Raw genomic sequence first — 18,869 nt, forward strand, 5'->3', positions numbered from 1 at the left:
TCCATATTGCGGTAACTTCACTGAGACTGTGACCATCTCATGCCCATCGTTTCTATCTTGGCTTATCAAACAGGACTGGAGTGAGTTGCGCCCCCAACCCGGTGACTCAGAAGATCGCACCTATATGTGCGTAATTAGGCAAATTAATACGCACGCATGTCGTGGCAAAGGTCTCTGTGACAAGGGCTATATCAATATTATGAGTGTTAAGGAAGGTTCCGTCAATTTGTTCTGAATGTTAAAAGCATTCCAAAATGCTAATTTTATAGGATCTCCTTTTAAAGTGTACTTATCCATTAAGATCCTGATTTATAGGAATTTTGTCATCTTGTATAGGTACATTTTGTCCTAGTTGTTGAGTTAAAAGAAAGCCAGAGCTCTTTATGACCGACACGAGTTCAGCCAGGTGTGCAAATACAGTTCTTGCTTCTTTGATCTTGTCTGCGTACAAATCAGTAGACAGTGCTTGTGCTAATGTTTTGTTTTCTATAACCCTACTAGGATACACTTTTGGTTTATCGTGTTTCTTTTTAGGGAACATCTTGCACCCCCTAAAGTTCGAGGTGGGAGGTTGTTTACAGTTCGCACAACGTGGTGGCAAGTCAGAGTTTTTATTAGAGAATTCAAAGGACAAATGTTCCTCTCCGCATCTGACGCACTTGGGTGCATAGTTACAGCCAGTTTGCGTATGATGAAATCCTTGGCACCTATGGCATTGTAGCGTGCCCGATCTACCTTTATAATTTTCGACTTTAATTCCTAATTTAATTATTCACGTTCACATAAGTGAGTTTCGTTGTGTATATACTTGGATTTGGGTTTCTTAGGCAGAGTAATAAAAAATAGCGGGAGTTTAATAACCTCTCTGCTTCACAGCTCTGCTTCACATTTGTACGCTCACGCCCCTCTCACATTGTTCTATCCCACACTCCATCTCTATCTACTCCATACCCCTCATTTGCTGTGGTCTGCATTACCCTTGTTCTTATCTTCATTTTATACTCATCCTGATCCTGCACAGTCATGCGCCCCTTCTTGGCTTTATCTCACTGACCTAAAAGAGCCCTTTTACCGGGCTGAACGCAAGGAATCTACTCACGTATCAACATATCAACCAGAAAACACAATCTCCGGTGCACGCTGTCCACGCGATTCTCACCTCCTTCTGTCCCAATCCAAATGTTTTGTCATAGCTATTTCCTCTTCCTGACTCACTCTAAAATTCCTGAGCACTGAGAAACTACTCCAGACTACAGAATTAAAGATATAACGGCGAAACTTTTAACCTCCAAAATTACTTATTTTAATTACAATTTTATGCACTACAAATCAGCTTAGAAATAGAGATGGCTTTGCGAATGGCAAAATATAAAAAAGATTTTATTAATTTTTTTCGCTTCGTTTAAATTGTAAATTTGAAAAGAACGATTTGGTTCAATTACATTTTTTAAGCTTTTAAAGTTTTATGCAATCGTATGAAGAATCTTTTTTTGTAAATATAAAAAATCATCCAAAAATTGCAAGTGAGTAAATGATTATAACATAACTATTAAAAGCAAAGCGGAAGTAATACATGTTTAGGCAAAATAGTTGTTAACAAAGCCTCGTTTGCTAAAGCAAGACAAACACTAGAATTTTCTTTAAACATTTTTCTTGCATCTGAAGGCAAAATTCAGTTCAAAATTAAACGGAAAAACTAACTTCATGTGTAACGGATGTTGAATCAACAGTTATTTTAAGGTAAAGCAAAAAAAAAAAAAAAAAAAAAAAAATGTGTACGAATAGAATGCTTTTCTTATCACATTTAAGTTTTAAATTTAATGAGAAAATGCTTAAGATCAATTTATTTTTTTTTTGCCTTAGAAGTTATCCCCCATAATAAGTCCTGAGATTGACGAATTATCTAGATTTGATTGTAAACAGTTTCAGAACTTCTTCGTTTAGATACTAAGCTCTGTAATGTTGTCTGCTTTCTTTTAATAGCAAAAATTGCTAGAGAATTATCAGAAAATAGGTCTCTATTTTGCTACATTTCCAAAGGTTTAAATTTGAGGGTAAATGAGACGAAATTAACAGATTTTGAGCTGCTTTCTTTAAATAAATGTTTGAAAAAGTGAAGTTTTCTGTAATGACTTGAGACTATTCAATTTTGGTCAGTCACACAGAATGCTTGATAAGAACTACGTGAAAGAGAAGGAAATGTCGTCTGACTTAGATCTCCTGGTTTTTGAGACATTTTGCGTAGATATACGCAAAATAGTGCAAGACACTTTCACAAAGCGGTATGAAAAAAATCTCAAAAACGCGTAAAACGAAACTCAATTATAAACTTGGCACAAATTCTTTAGTAAATATTTTATTATCAGGCAATTTTAAAATGAAATCAAATGCAAAATGCTTTACTGTAAATCATTTTTAGAAGTGTAAATTTTTTGTTTATTTATTATTTCATCAATAAGTGAGTTTGTGACAATAGAAAGTGCTTTTATAAGCAGTCAGCCTCATTACAGTCTGATGATATAGCCACGTATAAGGATTGCAATGTTTCTATTGCTTGAATTAACATTTGATATTAGTTTCACCTTTACCAAAATTTCTCCAGTTACAGATGACATTCGAGTATAGAAAATATTGTAATTAAAGCATATGAAAAAGCAGTTATGTGAATTAACTTATTGCCTGCATTGGCAATAGGTGAGTAGGATTGATATTAACTGAATATTATTAAAATGATATCAATAGATCGTGCCGTCGAGGATTGTCGAGAATTTTTTATGAGCTGTGAATGAAGCCTTTATTAACTAATTGTTGATTTAAGTTCAAGAAATGAAAGTAATTCTCTAAGTTCATTTAAAATTGAATATTATCAACATGATGTCAATAGATCGTGCCGTGCTCCGTATAGAGTAATTACTTGATAAATGCTTCCCGAAATTTATCGAGGAGAAGTCTTTATTAATTGATTATCTATTGAAGTTAAAGAAATGGAAGTAATTCTCTAAATTCATTTATTATGTTAAGGTTTTTTAATATTACGTATTGCTAGTTTAGTTTGAGTTATTGTATTTGGTCAGTTACTGCGAAGAGCAGCGCTTCACTTTGTAAATACCTCAATGAAACATTTTTAAAAAGTTTTTGTTATTGTTATTATTGACATATATCTCTGTAACTATTTGTAACTTAATCGTTGATTAATTTTAAAGTGAAAATATCGTTTATAATTCAGACAGAAACCTTACAAGTGAATTTATATTTAGCATAAGTAAATAAGTTTGACACAGTTTTACAAAATGGTTTCTTCAAACTTGCCATTATTTCCAATGAAAGTGTTATTTTATTTAATTGATTTGGTAGTGCCTATAAATCAAGTCTTTCATTAGAATGTACAGATAGAGTCCTTAACTTGTCCATGTCCAATATATAGACGCATAAAATCCTCGATATTAATTAAATTATTGGAAATATTTATACGCACAAAATTGTGTATTTTATTACAATTAGGTGTAAAAAATACTCATTGCTGTTTATTTCCTGCATCATATTAAGATAATAAAATGAGACTTTCTACATCTAATAAGTAATGTGTTTTTGTATTTTTCAGTGCGTTCCTCTTACATGGGATGAATACACAGGTGTTCATTTAGTCTTCCTATTTACAAATGCAGTCATGTGGCTCAGCCTTATTATAGCCCATAGTCTTGATCCAGGTTATTTAGCACTGGACACCGAAGACTATCATCGCACCATAAGTGAATTAGCGAAATTCGACAAGTTCCAAAAGAACAAGTTGCCCATGCCACAGCTATGCCATACGTGTAGAACTGTGCGTCCATTGCGAGCTAAGCATTGTCGAGTTTGTAATCGCTGTGTTCGACATTTCGATCACCATTGCCCTTATATATATAATTGTGTCGGCTTAAACAACAGGTAAATTATCTCTTCTTTTACCTTAATAATATAGTTATATATTAAAAAAATAAGAATACCAAATGTAGCTATTTCATATAACTGCAAGGAAGCAAACTCTAGGTTAAATTTCTCATTTTTGTTATTTTAGTATTTCATCACATGTTGTTGCAAATAATATATACATATATAATGTAAAAATTACATGAATCAAAATTATAGCCTAAATTATCAATAGCTCCTTTAATTCTTCATTTTAATTTGAGTACTTTCTCTCTCTATTCTAAAAATGACAATTTTTTTTCCTGGACTGCGTCATTTCTAGATTAATCCTATCATGTGTCTTTTACATAACGATGATGACGTAGCTAATTCGTAATTTTTTTTTTATTTGAAAACATACAGACTCCCCGTGCACTACATATGTACAACATGGGGCTTACAGAAGTAAGTTAACTAAAACATTAAAAGTTACATGCATAAATAAACGAACAAAAGCAGAGAACAGCAGTCTGGACTTCACGAAAACAGATAAGACTCAATATTTCGAGAACCGAAATTTTTCTCTTAATAAACTCCATACTGGATAACTATGCACTTTGCTTCTGCTCCTCGGCGAATGTAGACTGTTACTGCTTCTCCTTTTACCGCAAAGATATCAAAAGTAAATGTTTTGAAATAGGCACAATTAGAGTACCATGGGAACTGTGGCCACAAATTTCAATTGAAATAAAAAGAAAATATTATTTGGAAATATACTACACTAAAACGCTTTCCATTTCTCTGAAATTAATATATTTCAAACTTTAGAGTACAGTCTTTCCAATGGTATATGAATAAACCTCTGACTATTGCTATGTGTATTAAGAAGCTCCTTGAACAAATTCTGCAGTTACCCATATTTTTTTTATTATTATTTTTATTAAAAGAAACACAACAAGTTCTCCATGTACCACATAGTATGGCATGGGGCTTACAGAAGTAAGTATGAAACACAATACAAAATAAACAGAAGAGAAAATTGAAATAAAATTAAGAATGATTACACAGTTTTACAATGAATTGACAAAAAGTGTTAAAAGCACTTCTCTCGGAATTAAATTGGTAAAACTCTGGAGGCCAGTTAATATTAAAATTTTTCAGTCCCAGTTTCAAGAGTTTTCTTTCGCTCTCATATTTAGGACATAGAAGAAGCACATGTTCAATATTCTCCTCGCCGCCGAGGCCACAGTCACAGACAGACTCAGGACTCAACTTAAATCTGTTCAAATAACTTTTAAAATTCCCATGTCCAGCAAGAAACTGGGTTAATTTATAATTTGTGAAGAAAAGTTACCCATATTTGACTAACACTTTAGGTAATATGGGCACAATTGGTCGGAAATATGGGCAGCTTGCATTATTATTAAGGTAAGAAAAACTGTCATCTCTACATTTACCATTTCCAAACAGAAATGCATTTTTACACAAATTATAAGTCTAGCAAATGATAAGACGTAAAATTAAACTTTTGTTATTAATAAATTGGATCACAAAAAAGGTCCAAGTTTTTATCTATAAATTAAAAATAATTGAATAGTGAAAATCAAATAAACTATTAAATTAACAAAATTATTACAAATCTAAAGAAGAACAACTCTTAATGAGGACTAGTACTTGTATCATACGCTACACTTATTACAATAGGACGAGTCACCCTCTAACTCAACACATTCCTCATGGAACCAGGATGAACAAAAGCCACAACATTGCATCTATTCCTGTCCTTGATTTTCATCATAATAATTGCTTCATGAAAAGAAAATATCATAACATTTTGGTACTGCCCATATTACCCGTGATCTTACTGTCTATATTTGCTCTAGTGACATTATTCAATAGTTGGCATTACTGCTGTCAAAGGGAAAAAAACGACACCGCCTACTACTGCCAACGGATATTACACTCACATAAAATTGCAGCCATTTATAGGTTTCATGTAAAATGAATTAATGTTGCGTGTTAAAGCTTAAATAAGATAACTAAAATATAACAGCAACACTAATTTGAAATATCAAGTAGTTGTACTTACATTAGAAATGGTCCGTTTGCACTTCTATTTGAACCTCACAACACAAACTGATCACATACTCGCCATGACACTTCATTGCCAACGCCGGGGTACGAATGCACAAATTCAAAACTATTACGTGTAATATGAGCATTTGCTTAAATGTGTCCATATCTGCCAAGTTTACCATATATATATATACACCATATTCCGCAATATAAAAATCCTGGTCTAATATTCATCAGCAGTTTAAATATCTATTGTTAAAATCTGCCTCAAATATTTAAGTATTTAGAAATTTTCGTTTGATATTTCTGTCTCTATAATATCAAGACAAAATAATAGAGAGAATATAATGTGTTTTATACTTTTGTAAGCGTATTTTCCATTTCATATGTTGTAATTTCATATGTTTTTAAATAAATTTTTCCAGAATTTGTTATGCATCTGCTAACGGTTTAGATTTCAGAAAATTTTCATTACATTTCCCTTATCCATGTTTTAGTAGAAAAGAACATTGAAGTAAGCTCATCATAATACAAACATATGATCACATAATTTTTTATGCCGTAAAATTCGGTCTTCATTCTTCGGATAAAATTCTGAATTCTCATTTAATTTTCTTTATTAAAGAAGATAAGTGCTGACTTAAAGCAATAATAGGGAGTATTGTTATTTAATCTGTAATGATTCTCAGACTTTGTTCTATGAAATTCTGATGATTCACAATAGCTGATATTTACTAATTAGTGATTCGTAGAATAATGTAATTTGATCAAGGATTTAAATAAGGCTTGAAATCAACGAAAACAATTAAAACTCTATTTTATGTAATCGTTACAGATACGTTTATAGACTCTTTTGAAATTTTTTGGAGTCAGGAAATAAGAGAAACATGAAGTTTCCTCGGCGGGATTCGAACTTCGGACCTCTCGATTGCTTACGGAGAAAACACATTGTGAAGTTATATTTTTAGCAGTTTGGAGAAAATTTAATGAACTGGTTTGGCATTAAAATTTTATTATCACCAGTAATATAATTTTTTCTTCTTCTATGCAAATATAAGGAGACTGATCTAGTCAGCTGATGATGGTGTTTCACAGTAATCACAGATTTTTGGAGGGAAAAAAAAAAGCAAAGTTATGGCCATTTTCTATGGTGTGTGGGCGAAAGTTGAATATTTTTAATTACAGTGTTAAATTTTGAAGACAAAATGCTGATTTTTATGAGATTTTGATTTATTCCTTCATTGTCAATTAATCAGTCTAGATCTTCTTTAATATTTACACATGTTAATGCAATGGAATTCTCTATATATCGCTTTTAAATCGCTGTAAACATGGCTTTACAAACTCTACATGTTTAGTCCTCCCTACGCATACTCTCTGACAATTAAATAATCAGACTGAATTTGTAAAACAAAGAAATGATAAAGACTTTTTTGCATTCAAAGTATATCTCCTTTGCATCTATACATCGAATTATACAATCTAACAATGCGTGGAACGATTTGTGCATACCTATATGCAGTCTGGCAGGTCCGTTCTTAGCGGGGGTGCAGCGCGTAAAAGTACGCGGGCGGCGAAAATCAGAGCGGCCGGACTCTTGCGATACCACAACTAAGTATTTTAAATTCATTGTAAATACTTGTCATATGAAAGTACTTTTAATACAATTTGTCATTAGTGAATATGGGGCCCACCAGCGGCCGAGCGGTAAAGTCGCTGAACACTGGTAGTTCGGTCCGAGGTTCGAATCCCGCGAACGGGCTGGCTGCATGGGCGTTTTCGTGGTTTTCCCCATGTGTAACGTGTATACGAGCCAGTTTCCCTTAGAAAGTCCTCCACGAAGGCATCCCTCCTCTTAGGCAGATAGCCCTAGTGTGCTTTGCCATAATTAAATACACCATTAGTGAATATGAAATAAAAATTTTATTAGACTTTGAGCATTTTTTTTTAATTTTGGGGGCGGCAATCTTAGGAAAGTACACGGGCAGCCAGTGGCCTAGGGTCGGCAATTCTTGAAAAGTACGCGGGTAGCCAGTGGCCTAGGGGCGGTAATTCTAGGAAAGTACGGGGGGCAGCCAATGGTCTAGGAGTGGCACTGTTTTCTGGAATAATCAATGTTACAATTTTAAGGATGTCTTTGCTGTCGTCAGAGAGGCGCCTTTGGGAACAGAAAATAATTGTAGGAGGATATATCTGGTTTTGTTTTTGATTCGAACAGTTTGGTCTTTAAGCACATATAGTATTAATTTTGAAGTCAAGCAACAAAAATCAGCGTTCTATTTTTAAATTTTCACAGGGCTAGTTTCGATGGTTTGACCGAACCATCATCCTCAGCTGCAAAAGCGCAAATGAAAGAAATAAGATATAATGATTAGATAAGATAAGAAAGTCTGGACAGGAGATAAGTTACTGGCGCCATTTGTTGATGAAATCAGAACTAAAATATAATATTTTTAAAGGCTGAAGGCAAAGATGGATTAGAATTAGGGGCTTTAACTAGAACAGAAAGATTGATTTTTTTGAATGTGAAATGCCTCTAGAAAATCCAGTTCACTAATGGAAGATGTTTTTTGAATAATTTTGGCAGCAGAAAAATTGAATGTGTGATTTTCGGACCAAAAATGTTGGGCAACAGAAGACTTCTGTGTTTCCTTTTTTCTAACATATGCCTCATGTTCCTTAACGCGAAATTTTAAAGCTCTCTTAGTTTGGCAAATGTAAATTATCTTCCATCAATAAAATCCCAAATTCCATACTCAAGGACCCTATTCCGGATATGAATTACTGGTGTATTTGCAGGATTCCTTGCCAGTGTGGTTTAATTTACACTGGCCAAATTAAGAGAGCCTTAAAATTGCGCATTAAGGAACATGAGGCATATAATTGAAAAAAGGAAACACAGAAGTCTTCTGTTGCCCAGCATTGTTGGTCCGAAAATTACATTTTCACTTTTTCTGCTGCCAAAATTATTCAAAAAACATCTTCCATTGGTAAACTGGATTTTCTAGAGGCACTTCACATTCAAAAAAATCTTTCTGTTCTAGTTAACGACCCTAATTCCAATCCATCTTTGCCTTCAGCCTTTAAATAAATTATGTTTTAGTTCTGGTTTCATCAACAGATGGCGCCAGTAGCTTATCTCCTGTGCAGACTTTCTTATCTTATCTTATCTAATCATTATATCTTATCTCGTTCATTTGCGCTTTTGCAGCTGATGATGATGGTTCGGTCAAACCATCGAGACTAGTCCTGTGAAAATTTGAAAATATAACGCTGAGTTTTGTTGTTGGACTTTTAAATTAATATTTGTTCGGCGTGTTATTGTATCTTAATTTACATATAGTACTTCTTCCTTACTCTAAAATACATATCACTGCTTGTTTAGTGCGAAGAAGAAACTAGCTACCATATACCGAGAATTCTAGTCGAACTCGGAGATTCCTCTTTTATAGGCATTCCAAAATATTTAAAATAAAACTGTATCAAAAATTTGTCCCTAAGAAACAAATTCGTGATGAATAAGTCTGTTGCTTTCGAAGAAGCACGCCAATTTTCTTCACTTTTGACTTTTAAAAATGAAATTATTTCCTTTAGATAATGGTTACTACCTCAGAACTTTAACACTTTTTTTTTGTGAGACTGTAGCTCAAATACCATATTTTATACTCAGCCACAATCAGTTTTAAAAGCTTTTTAATTCCTTTGATAAATTCTGAAAGGTCTTTTGATTCTGAACAATATTATCGTCTCGATCTTTAGAGGAATAAACTGGGAAGGGAAATTTTTCTGGCCAAGTCTTCCACTAAAGATTAATTAAAAGTCTCCTGATGAGCCCAAATTCATCTGCCATCACACTAACAATCAAACACGATCTTCTTTCAGCCGTTCTCTGGCATTTGCTACGAGTTTCCCATTATACACCGAAGGTCCAAATTTAGCTGCATCTTTGCGTCGTTTTAGAATTGTGTATGTTACCCGAATAACTCTGCACAAATGAGCAATTATACCTGTACATTTTCTAATAAACTTAACTGCCTCGGTAATTCTTATCACGAATTTAAAACGCAGTTTCATGTTCAGTGTTTGCTTATGTAGCAACATTATCTCACTAAATGAACATTTTTCCTATACTTGCTCACTAGGTGACATCGGAGTTTTATTAGATTGCAAATGAAACTCGGTTATTTTGATAGCATGTGTTGTTTTTAACTCCTTTATGAATAAAAGTTTAGTGAAATTATCAGTTTGGTGCATCATGCGAAACCTTTTCCATGAGTAACATGAAACGTTTGTTAAATATATATATTAAGCAGAAAATTTGCTCTAGTGACATTATTCAATAGTTGGCATTACTGCTGTCAAAGGGAAAAAAACGACACCGCCTACTACTGCCAACGGATATTACACTCACATAAAATTGCAGCCATTTATAGGTTTCATGTAAAATGAGTTAATGTTGCGTGTTAAAGCTTAAATAAGATAACTAAAATATAACAGCAACACTAATTTGAAATATCAAGTAGTTGTACTTACATTAGAAATGGTCCGTTTGCGCTTCTATTTGAACCTCACAACACAAACTAATAAAGTAATGCATTCTTTCTAACATTTGCATTCGTCACACTGTTTCCGTGAGGTTCAGTTCTTATAATTATCAAAACGCGGGTAAATATTTCTTTGGAATTGTAAACAAGAGCTTTCTCAAATGGAAAAAAGGCCGAGAGTTTTTAATCGCTGCATTTTGCATCGACAAGTACAGATTAAATCAGTGCAGTGTAACAGAAAAATGCCCAGAAATGTTGTGATGGGGAATGCTAATTGAGAGAGGGGAGATATATGAACTAAACTGTAATAATTAAAGTGAAGATGAGTATCCAACCAATCAGCAAGAAGACATGAACTTCACCAAGTTTTTTGTAATACATTATAACAGCAAGGTATAAAATAAATAGTGAGCCTCAGAGACATTAGGCCTATTGATTTTCTTCCAGCTAACTGAAAATTATACTAGGATTTTAAATCTACATTCAGTTTAAATTTTTTTTTATATGTAGCTTATGGAATTTACAGAAATTTTATATTCAGTATTTGTTTTTAACCATGAACAATGTTGCTTTTGTTTAAATGTAATTCAGAAGCTCGTTGGAGTACAGGCCTGTCACAACACTGTGACTAGTCAGGGAATTATGGTTATTTTTTCTAGAACTTTTACGATTGTCGATTGTGTTTGAAGCCTCTGTGGATAACATAATCCTGATATTATGTTTCTGGATTCTTTTCAATCATTTCAACTTGATTCGAATACCCCGGAACATTAACATTGTTTAGAAAGTTTGTTTGCTTAACTTCATCAAAATCCGAAAGAAAAATTCATTGCGAAGTGGAAACTGAATTCACTTTTTAAATAAAATTCTGGTTTAACTTGGATAGTTTGCGAGTTATTGCGTTAGTCAGCATACTGGCCTTCAAACTGTCATAAATGACATTCATTCTGCCTCTTAACCGCTAATCATATACGTATTAAATCACGTAGACTTTGAGTCGCGAGATTATCCCCTCCCTCTTCCGTCTTTCCTACAAGTTTGAAATACGGGAATTGTTTTCTTGCGTGTAGAGAAGGCTTTCAACTTTATCTCATACAGAATTCTTGCATTAAATAGCATTAATCGTAAATGCAATGGACTTCACATCATACGATACGATCCTGCTATATATGTGTGCAATACTTAAATTAAATTTCTAAACAGATACCATTTATGTCAATGTTAGATAACAAACAGATACAATTTATGTCAATGTTATGTTTCTAAACAGATACAATTTATGACATAAATACTATTTATGTCATAAAAATCTAACTGTCAGGTATCGCCGTAGAGTCATTAGGTTAATTGGAAGCAGAAAAGATGAAAAACGTGCAACCGCCTTCGCCGGGAATCGAACCACGGACCTCTGGAATACCGGCCCAGCGTGCTACCGTTACACCACGAAGGCACGCTAGGGAAGTGGAAGAAATGCCTTATATACTCCCCTTTTTAAAGGGCGACTAGGGTTTTAGGGGACCTAGTCGTCAAATCCTGGGGGCGGAGAATTATCATCCACAACCCTTTTAGTTCGTGCGCCACTTGTAGAGTCATTAGGTTAATTGGAAGCACAAAAGATGAAAAACATGCAACCGCCTTCGCCGGGAATCGAACCACGGACCTCTGGAATGCCGGCCCAGCGTGCTACCGTTACACCACGAAGGCACGCTAGGGAAGTGGGAGAAATACCTTATATCGCAAGCAAATAATTTTCAAAAATAATATATCTCTATTGGATATAATAATTTATTATTAGAAAAGGTATTAAATATCATCTCCAAGCAAAAGAAATTTAATTAAAGCTATGAATTATTTTTAAGTAGCTTTCCAAGTCAGTATCTAAAGTTATTTAGATTTATTGTAGTAAAAATTATTTAAAATCTGTTGTAGTAGTTTTATGGTTATAATATGTTGATGTTTTTTTTAAACGAGTAAAATTAAGATTTCTGTCAACAATTTTCAAAACAGTCGCGGTGTTTGAATAGGATTTATATTTCCAACTTATTTTATATTTTTCTAATAGTTATTACATGAATTAGAAATTTATTTTTCTATTTTATTTTATATATGTTTCTAATTTATTTTGCGACTATTCATGACTTAGAATTAAGCAAAAGAGAGATCTTAGTTTGGCTTAGATTTAGAATAAAATTCTATTTATTTCAAAACAGGAACCTATTTATGAAAACATTTTTTCTATGCTTGATGCCCTGGAAATTAAATCGCTAGTGGTTTATTCAAAATCTTTGCGAAACTAAAGTTATATTTACGCATAATTTTCAATTTTGTATTCACCTATTTCTCTTCCAGTTAGAGATCTTTTGCTGTAAACCGACATTTTTGAGAAATTTCTTGCGACTTTGTAGTTTATCTCTTTGTTGGAAAAATTTGTTTTGCATTCGTAAAAGAGGATCGTTCTTTTGCTCTGACTGTTTCTCCTCGTACTATATTTCTGATTTATTTTATAATAGTTATTTAATTTGTAAGTGTAACATTCTTTAATCTTAATGTTATTTTATTATTTATTTAGTTTCATACATCATGTAAGACAGGTAGATAAACGAACGAATCTAATTATTGAAAAAGTTAAAATTTAGAAATTAGTCCACCTTTCTGAGTATTCTTTCTGTAATTTAGAATATATTGGCGTAAGCATTTTACAGCCTATTGTGCAGTGAAGAAAGTGAAAGTTCTTCAAACAACTTCTAAACTAGTTTTTCAGGAAGAATTCTTTATTACCTAAGTTTGTGTAAAGACATATTCAATTACAGCCCGGTTGGTCTTCAGAAAAAAGCGTCTTAATAAACCTGAATAGGAAAACGTTTCAGGCATTCGGTTGTTTTTGCTCTTTAGAGGCCTTCACGAAACCAAATGGCTAGATCTACATCTGTATTTTGAATTTTGTGTCTCATTTCCTTCAGTGGTTCTACCAGTACCTCCCAGTCAATCAGGAAAGGCTTTGCTTAGCTTTGAAAATCCCACCATTATAAATTTAATTTGGGAAAAATGTTTTTAGCTTCTGACCTTTCTCTTATTTGACAATTGTTTAGTTTTATTTGAGCCCTTTTGTTTAATTCTATAAAACATATTTAATAAAGTTTCAAGTTACGTATCTTGCTATTTTTCCGCGTTCGATTTTAAAGTTCACAACATCTGTGAAAGAATTGATATCATTACCTGTAACTCGTACACTGTCGCAATAAGCTTTCGCAGTCATGTCAGAGGCAAAATTTATGGCGTACCGTGGTCACGAACGTCAGAATAAAAATGGCGTATTGTTTTCTAATTCCATATGAACATTAAACTCAATGGACGGCACTGAATCAGTCTATTGTTTTAAGCTATGTTTGAAACAGTTGCACAGCTTACGTTATTTACTTTAAAATGAACGATGTCTGTTTATCTGTATTCAGCATTTTTATTCCTTGTAAAACCGAAACGGTTTTTCTAAATGAAAGAAAAAAGCGAATGTGCTCTCTTGTATGAAACAATATTTATCTATAACATTTTGTTATGTTGAAGACTGAATTTTCATGATCAAACATTTAAATAGCCACTATTCAGTCCAATAGCCGATAAGTTCATATTATTGTGAGGAATTAAGGTATTCTTCCAGTGTTCGAAGGCCACATATTTGACTCCAGGGAAGAGTACTGTGAATATATCTACGATTTCCCTCTTCCAGGGCTCTCCCGTCTTTCCCACATTTGCTACTCAAGCTGTAATGGAGAGGGATAATTCACTAGCTGATTCACAGTTGCCCTACTTTTCCCCCAATCGTCTTTAGGCGTGTGTATGTGTGGGAGGGAGAAAAGAAGAATGTAAGGTATAAAAATGATCATGGAAAAATACTTACCATGAAAGCTCATGGAAAAATGCTTACCATGAAAGCTCATGGAAAAATGCTTATCATGATCTTGTATACTTATATTTTTTTGTATTCTGTTACAAAACAATTATGTTCTGACTTATCTCTGCAACCAACCAAGTGCCTAGATTCGTCTCACGTGACAAGATGTCACTCCCTCTCCCATGTACCATTCTACCTACGGGACCAGATTATGTACTCTCATCTTTGCATCGCTTCAAGCAACACAACTGATAATTGCCGGCAGAAAACTTGATTTTTTCTTGATTTTTTTAGTTAAGTTCGGCTATAGTGGAACCTGGAACCTTGCGAATATTTGCATTGTGTCAGAAACACACGCTACTCCAAAATGTCGAATTAAGCTTGCCAACTACTCCCTCTATCGCTGCGATAGGCTTCATCACTGCGATCGTGGAGCACTAATTTACGTGAAAAGAGCCTTTGACTCTTCTTTAAAGAGCTTTTAATTGCCTAAATTTGGCCCAGTCACGTTCTGCGCAGTTTACAAACAAACCTAGCAACCGATTAACTGCCATCACCTGAAAGATTTGCTTGATAAGGACCTTCCCACTATATTAGGAGGCGACCTCAACGCGAAGCACAGAGATTGGGGTTGCAATATTACTAACGTTAACGGTCAGGTTGTGCACGACTCTATCACTAATCAACCAGTATATCTTCACGTTCCAAACGAACCCACATATCCGCCTAATATGATAAAGAGAAGGCAATATATCCTGGACTTCTTTATCTCAACATCCAATGTGTCAGTGGCATTATCGGTAATAAATGATTTCTCCTCCGATCACGTGCCGGTATTAGCCTTTACGACAATCTACTAATGACTTGCACATTAAACCTTGAAATTCTGAAAACTGACATGGATATAGACTCGCTGTCGAGAAGTTTACTGACTTTCTCAAAAATGCCAGAACACAAGCTTCTAAAAATATGGACCTTAATCAGTTTGGACATCAGCTCCCCCTTAGCATCAAGAGAAATCATCACCTCCAGAAATCGGCTGCAGAAAGTTTGGAATCATACATGGGATCCGGCGCTCAAAATCGAAATCAATAGGCTTAATCGACGAATTAAGCATTCAGTCGCAGGACCAGTACATGGAATGACAAGATTGAGAAAATTAATCTTGACGGTGGATCCATCTGGAGGTATGCTAAGTTGCTGAAACGCACCAGTTCCTGCAGCAACCCATAAAAAGTGCTAATGGCTTCATCCATAGGGACGAAGAAAAATAGGAACTTTATGCTGAACATCTCTCTCATCAGTTCAGCCCTAACAACTTTCCATCAGATAGTGGTTTGGGCCAAGTGGTTAAGGAATTTATTGTAAATTGGCTTAATTCACCCAGTGTGATGAATATTCCAAACTTCGCTTCCCCGAACGAGGTTGTAAAGTTGCGCGCTTCCAACCTGCACGCAACAAAGTGGTGACTGCTGAGAACTGGAAAGGAGACCAAAGTCTTGAGAAGGGTTTAAATCCCTTTTTATTCAACTTTAGAAATTACAAATGCGTGCTCTTGACGCTCACAAACTACGCCGACCCGGCGGTAAAATAGAAATAAGAAATTAAGAAAAGAATAGTAACAAGTGAGTAACTACGAGGCTCTCTAAACGTAACTAACCTCACCGCGTTCTAAAATACCGCTGATACTTTAGCAAACTTCTGACTATTACGTTGAAAGATTAACAAACTGCCGAGGTAAGCACACAGGCCGAAACGCGTGGTTCTTCAATTTCTAACTAGCCACCTCCACGCTCGTGAAGTAAGAAAGCACACCTTCGAACTCGTTTCCCTTCTATTTAACTCAGATACTTCCGCTGACAATTTGAATCCTTGCGCGTTCTACTAAAATTTACATACTCTGGCATTGGCAATTCCAGGGGAAAGTAAAGCTTGACAGTAAAGATAGTTTAAACTTAAAATAAATGTTAGTTAAAATAAATATAAACCCTACAAGGTGAATAGCATTATTAGGTCTCTCAAATCCAGGAAAGCCCCTGGGTGTTATGAAATTAATAACTTATGTTCAGAAACATACCGTTTAGGATGATCTCTAAGTTAACGAGTATTCTCAATGCATGTTTACACAATCATTATTTTCCTCATGCGTGGAAGCATGCGAAAATTTTCATGATTCTCAAACCGGGAAATCGCATGAGAACCATGCAAACTACAGGCCCATTAGCCGGTTATCATCGTTAAGCAAGATTCTGGAAGGATTAATTTACAACAGAATAAAAAGTGATATTCAATGCCTCGCTGACCATCAGCATTGACTTTCGTTAAGGACTTTCTACGAGCTCTCAGCTTGTTAGTCATTCGTCGGCTGTGCTATGTATTATAAAATGAGTGTCGCTGTCCTGATGTTAGACGTGGCCAAGGCATTTGACCGCGTCTGGCATCCAGGTCTTGTCTACAAGGTAATCAAATTAGAACATCTGATACTAATGATCAAATTTTTTTTGGATAATCGTACCTTCACGGTTAGACATGGGAAAGCACTTTCCAGTGTAAAAAATATCTTAGCAGGGATTCCCCAAGAGTCAGTCTTGGAACCAATATGTTATATTATCTATGTGAATGATTTCCCTAATTTTAAAGATGATATCAACTCGCAAATTGCCTGCTACGCTGATGATACTGCGATAACTTCTAATTCCAGGAATACAAATCATGCGCTAGTCAAAATTCAGGAAAAAAATCGAGCGCTGGTGTAGCAAGTGGAAAATTATCATCCATCCCGAGAAGTCAAAAATTCTACTAATAAGAAAATTTCGCAAAAGAAACGTTATTAAGAAAGAACTGACGTCCTTCGGAATCAAGGTTCCTAGAGTCAATGCTGCTGATTATTTGGGGGGGGGGAGTTACTCTAAATAAGGACTTCACCTGGTCTAACCACATGACAAACGTGTGTGGAAAGACTTATAGCATGATGATCAGGCTTTCCTCGCTGCTCAAAAGTGATAAGACTCGCATTAAATCTGAAGAGGAGCTTATACCTCTCGATCGTAAGACCTATTTTTACATATGCTTCCGCCGCCTGGGACAACGCCAGCGATAAGGACATTAAAAAAACTTCAGGTTCTCCAAAAGAAAGTTCTAAGGATCATCACAAACGCTCTCTATTTCATTCGCAATAGAAGCCTGCATTCAGATCTGAAAATGGAATCCATTGAAAAATTCATCAGAAGGATAAATGAAAAATTCTTCAATAGATCAGTAAGGAACAGCCCTGAAAATTTCGCTGAGATCCTGACCTATGAGATTCTGGAGGAGGATGTACTTATTAGACCTTATGCTGCTCATTTGGTTCACTCAAACCCTTGTGACCACGATAACCAATGACAACACAATACTTCTGTGCGCTGACAATCTTCTGTAGAAAATTTTTCTTCAAATTTACGACTCTGAAAGACTCTTTCTCGTCTCCATCATATGGAACGTAATTTTCTGCTCATTTTGAATGGTCGTTATATATAGTTTGAAAATAAACCCATATCTCAGTATTCGTCGAAGGAACGCACCTGACTAGCTCCCAAGCCTCTGGTCTGTTTTCAAGAGACAAAGTGCTCAAAATTTCTTGCCCGACAAATTCACCTCATCTAGAGGATATGTTTAACTGCGGATTTCACAAAGGTCAGATCCTAAATGAGAATCTCTAAGGTACTGGTAAGAGCAGGGAAAAATATCTCCTGCTGCAAGCCAGTATACCGACAAAATTATCAAAGTATGCAGTATTCGTTCTATACTGCCCAGTAAAGTCGTAAATTACGAAAGGGAAACAAAAAACAGGGACTCTAGATCATCACATCTGATTTTTTTAATTTTTTATTATTAATATTAAAAAAATTCATATAAACTATAAAATAGCAATACAGTAATTTTAATTATGTATTACATGTAAAAGTACGAGTCAATATGCTAATGTAATTTCTTTTCAAAGCAAGCATTCACCATTTAATAAAAATTTTCCTAGGCATAGTAATCAACACGATTTTACACACTGATACAAAGTAATATTAATCATTTCAGTTCTCTACTGCATGGAGCATCTACAAATATATCTTTAGATATGATTTAATACATGATAAAATCAGATAAATTTAGAATCGTACGTTAATAAATTAATGACAGTTTCTTAAATTCGCAGAGGGCTGTACTTTCTTGATACTTTCTTGACAGACGTCTTAAGAGTACTTGGCTTACATTTTTATCTTCATTTATATATTAGGAACACGCAAGTACACAGAGTTAAGACGGCTGAATACTCCGAATTCAACCTGAGTTTAATCCCAAGCGAACAGGCAGGCTGCATGGTTGGTTTTCGTAGTTTTCTTCATGTGTAAGTTGAATACAAGTCAATTTCTTTAGAAAGTCCTTTGAGCTTTGTCATATCAAAATAACATAACCAATAATTAAGAATTAACTAATAA

At 34.5% G+C, this 18,869-nt stretch overlaps 1 protein-coding gene and 1 non-coding gene across 2 annotated transcripts in view; one reads left to right on the forward strand and one right to left on the reverse strand.

Moving 5' to 3' along the window:
* Positions 1–18,869, forward strand: part of LOC118192228 (uncharacterized) — a 115,144-nt gene that overhangs the window by 50,653 nt on the left and 45,622 nt on the right. Inside the window, exon 7 of the mRNA XM_035363141.2 lies at positions 3,602–3,927. Within this exon, the coding sequence (XP_035219032.1) occupies positions 3,602–3,927 (326 nt within the window). The remainder of the gene's footprint in view (positions 1–3,601; positions 3,928–18,869) is intronic.
* TRNAA-GGC (transfer RNA alanine (anticodon GGC)) lies at positions 12,141–12,212 on the reverse strand. Its single transcript has one exon. It is a non-coding gene; the product is annotated as a tRNA-Ala (tRNA).

The sequence above is a fragment of the Stegodyphus dumicola genome, chromosome X2 (assembly GCF_044657685.1).
Source record: "Stegodyphus dumicola isolate Sdum_Otavi_A_Nest chromosome X2, ASM4465768v1".
Taxonomy (NCBI): Eukaryota; Metazoa; Arthropoda; class Arachnida; order Araneae; family Eresidae; genus Stegodyphus; species Stegodyphus dumicola.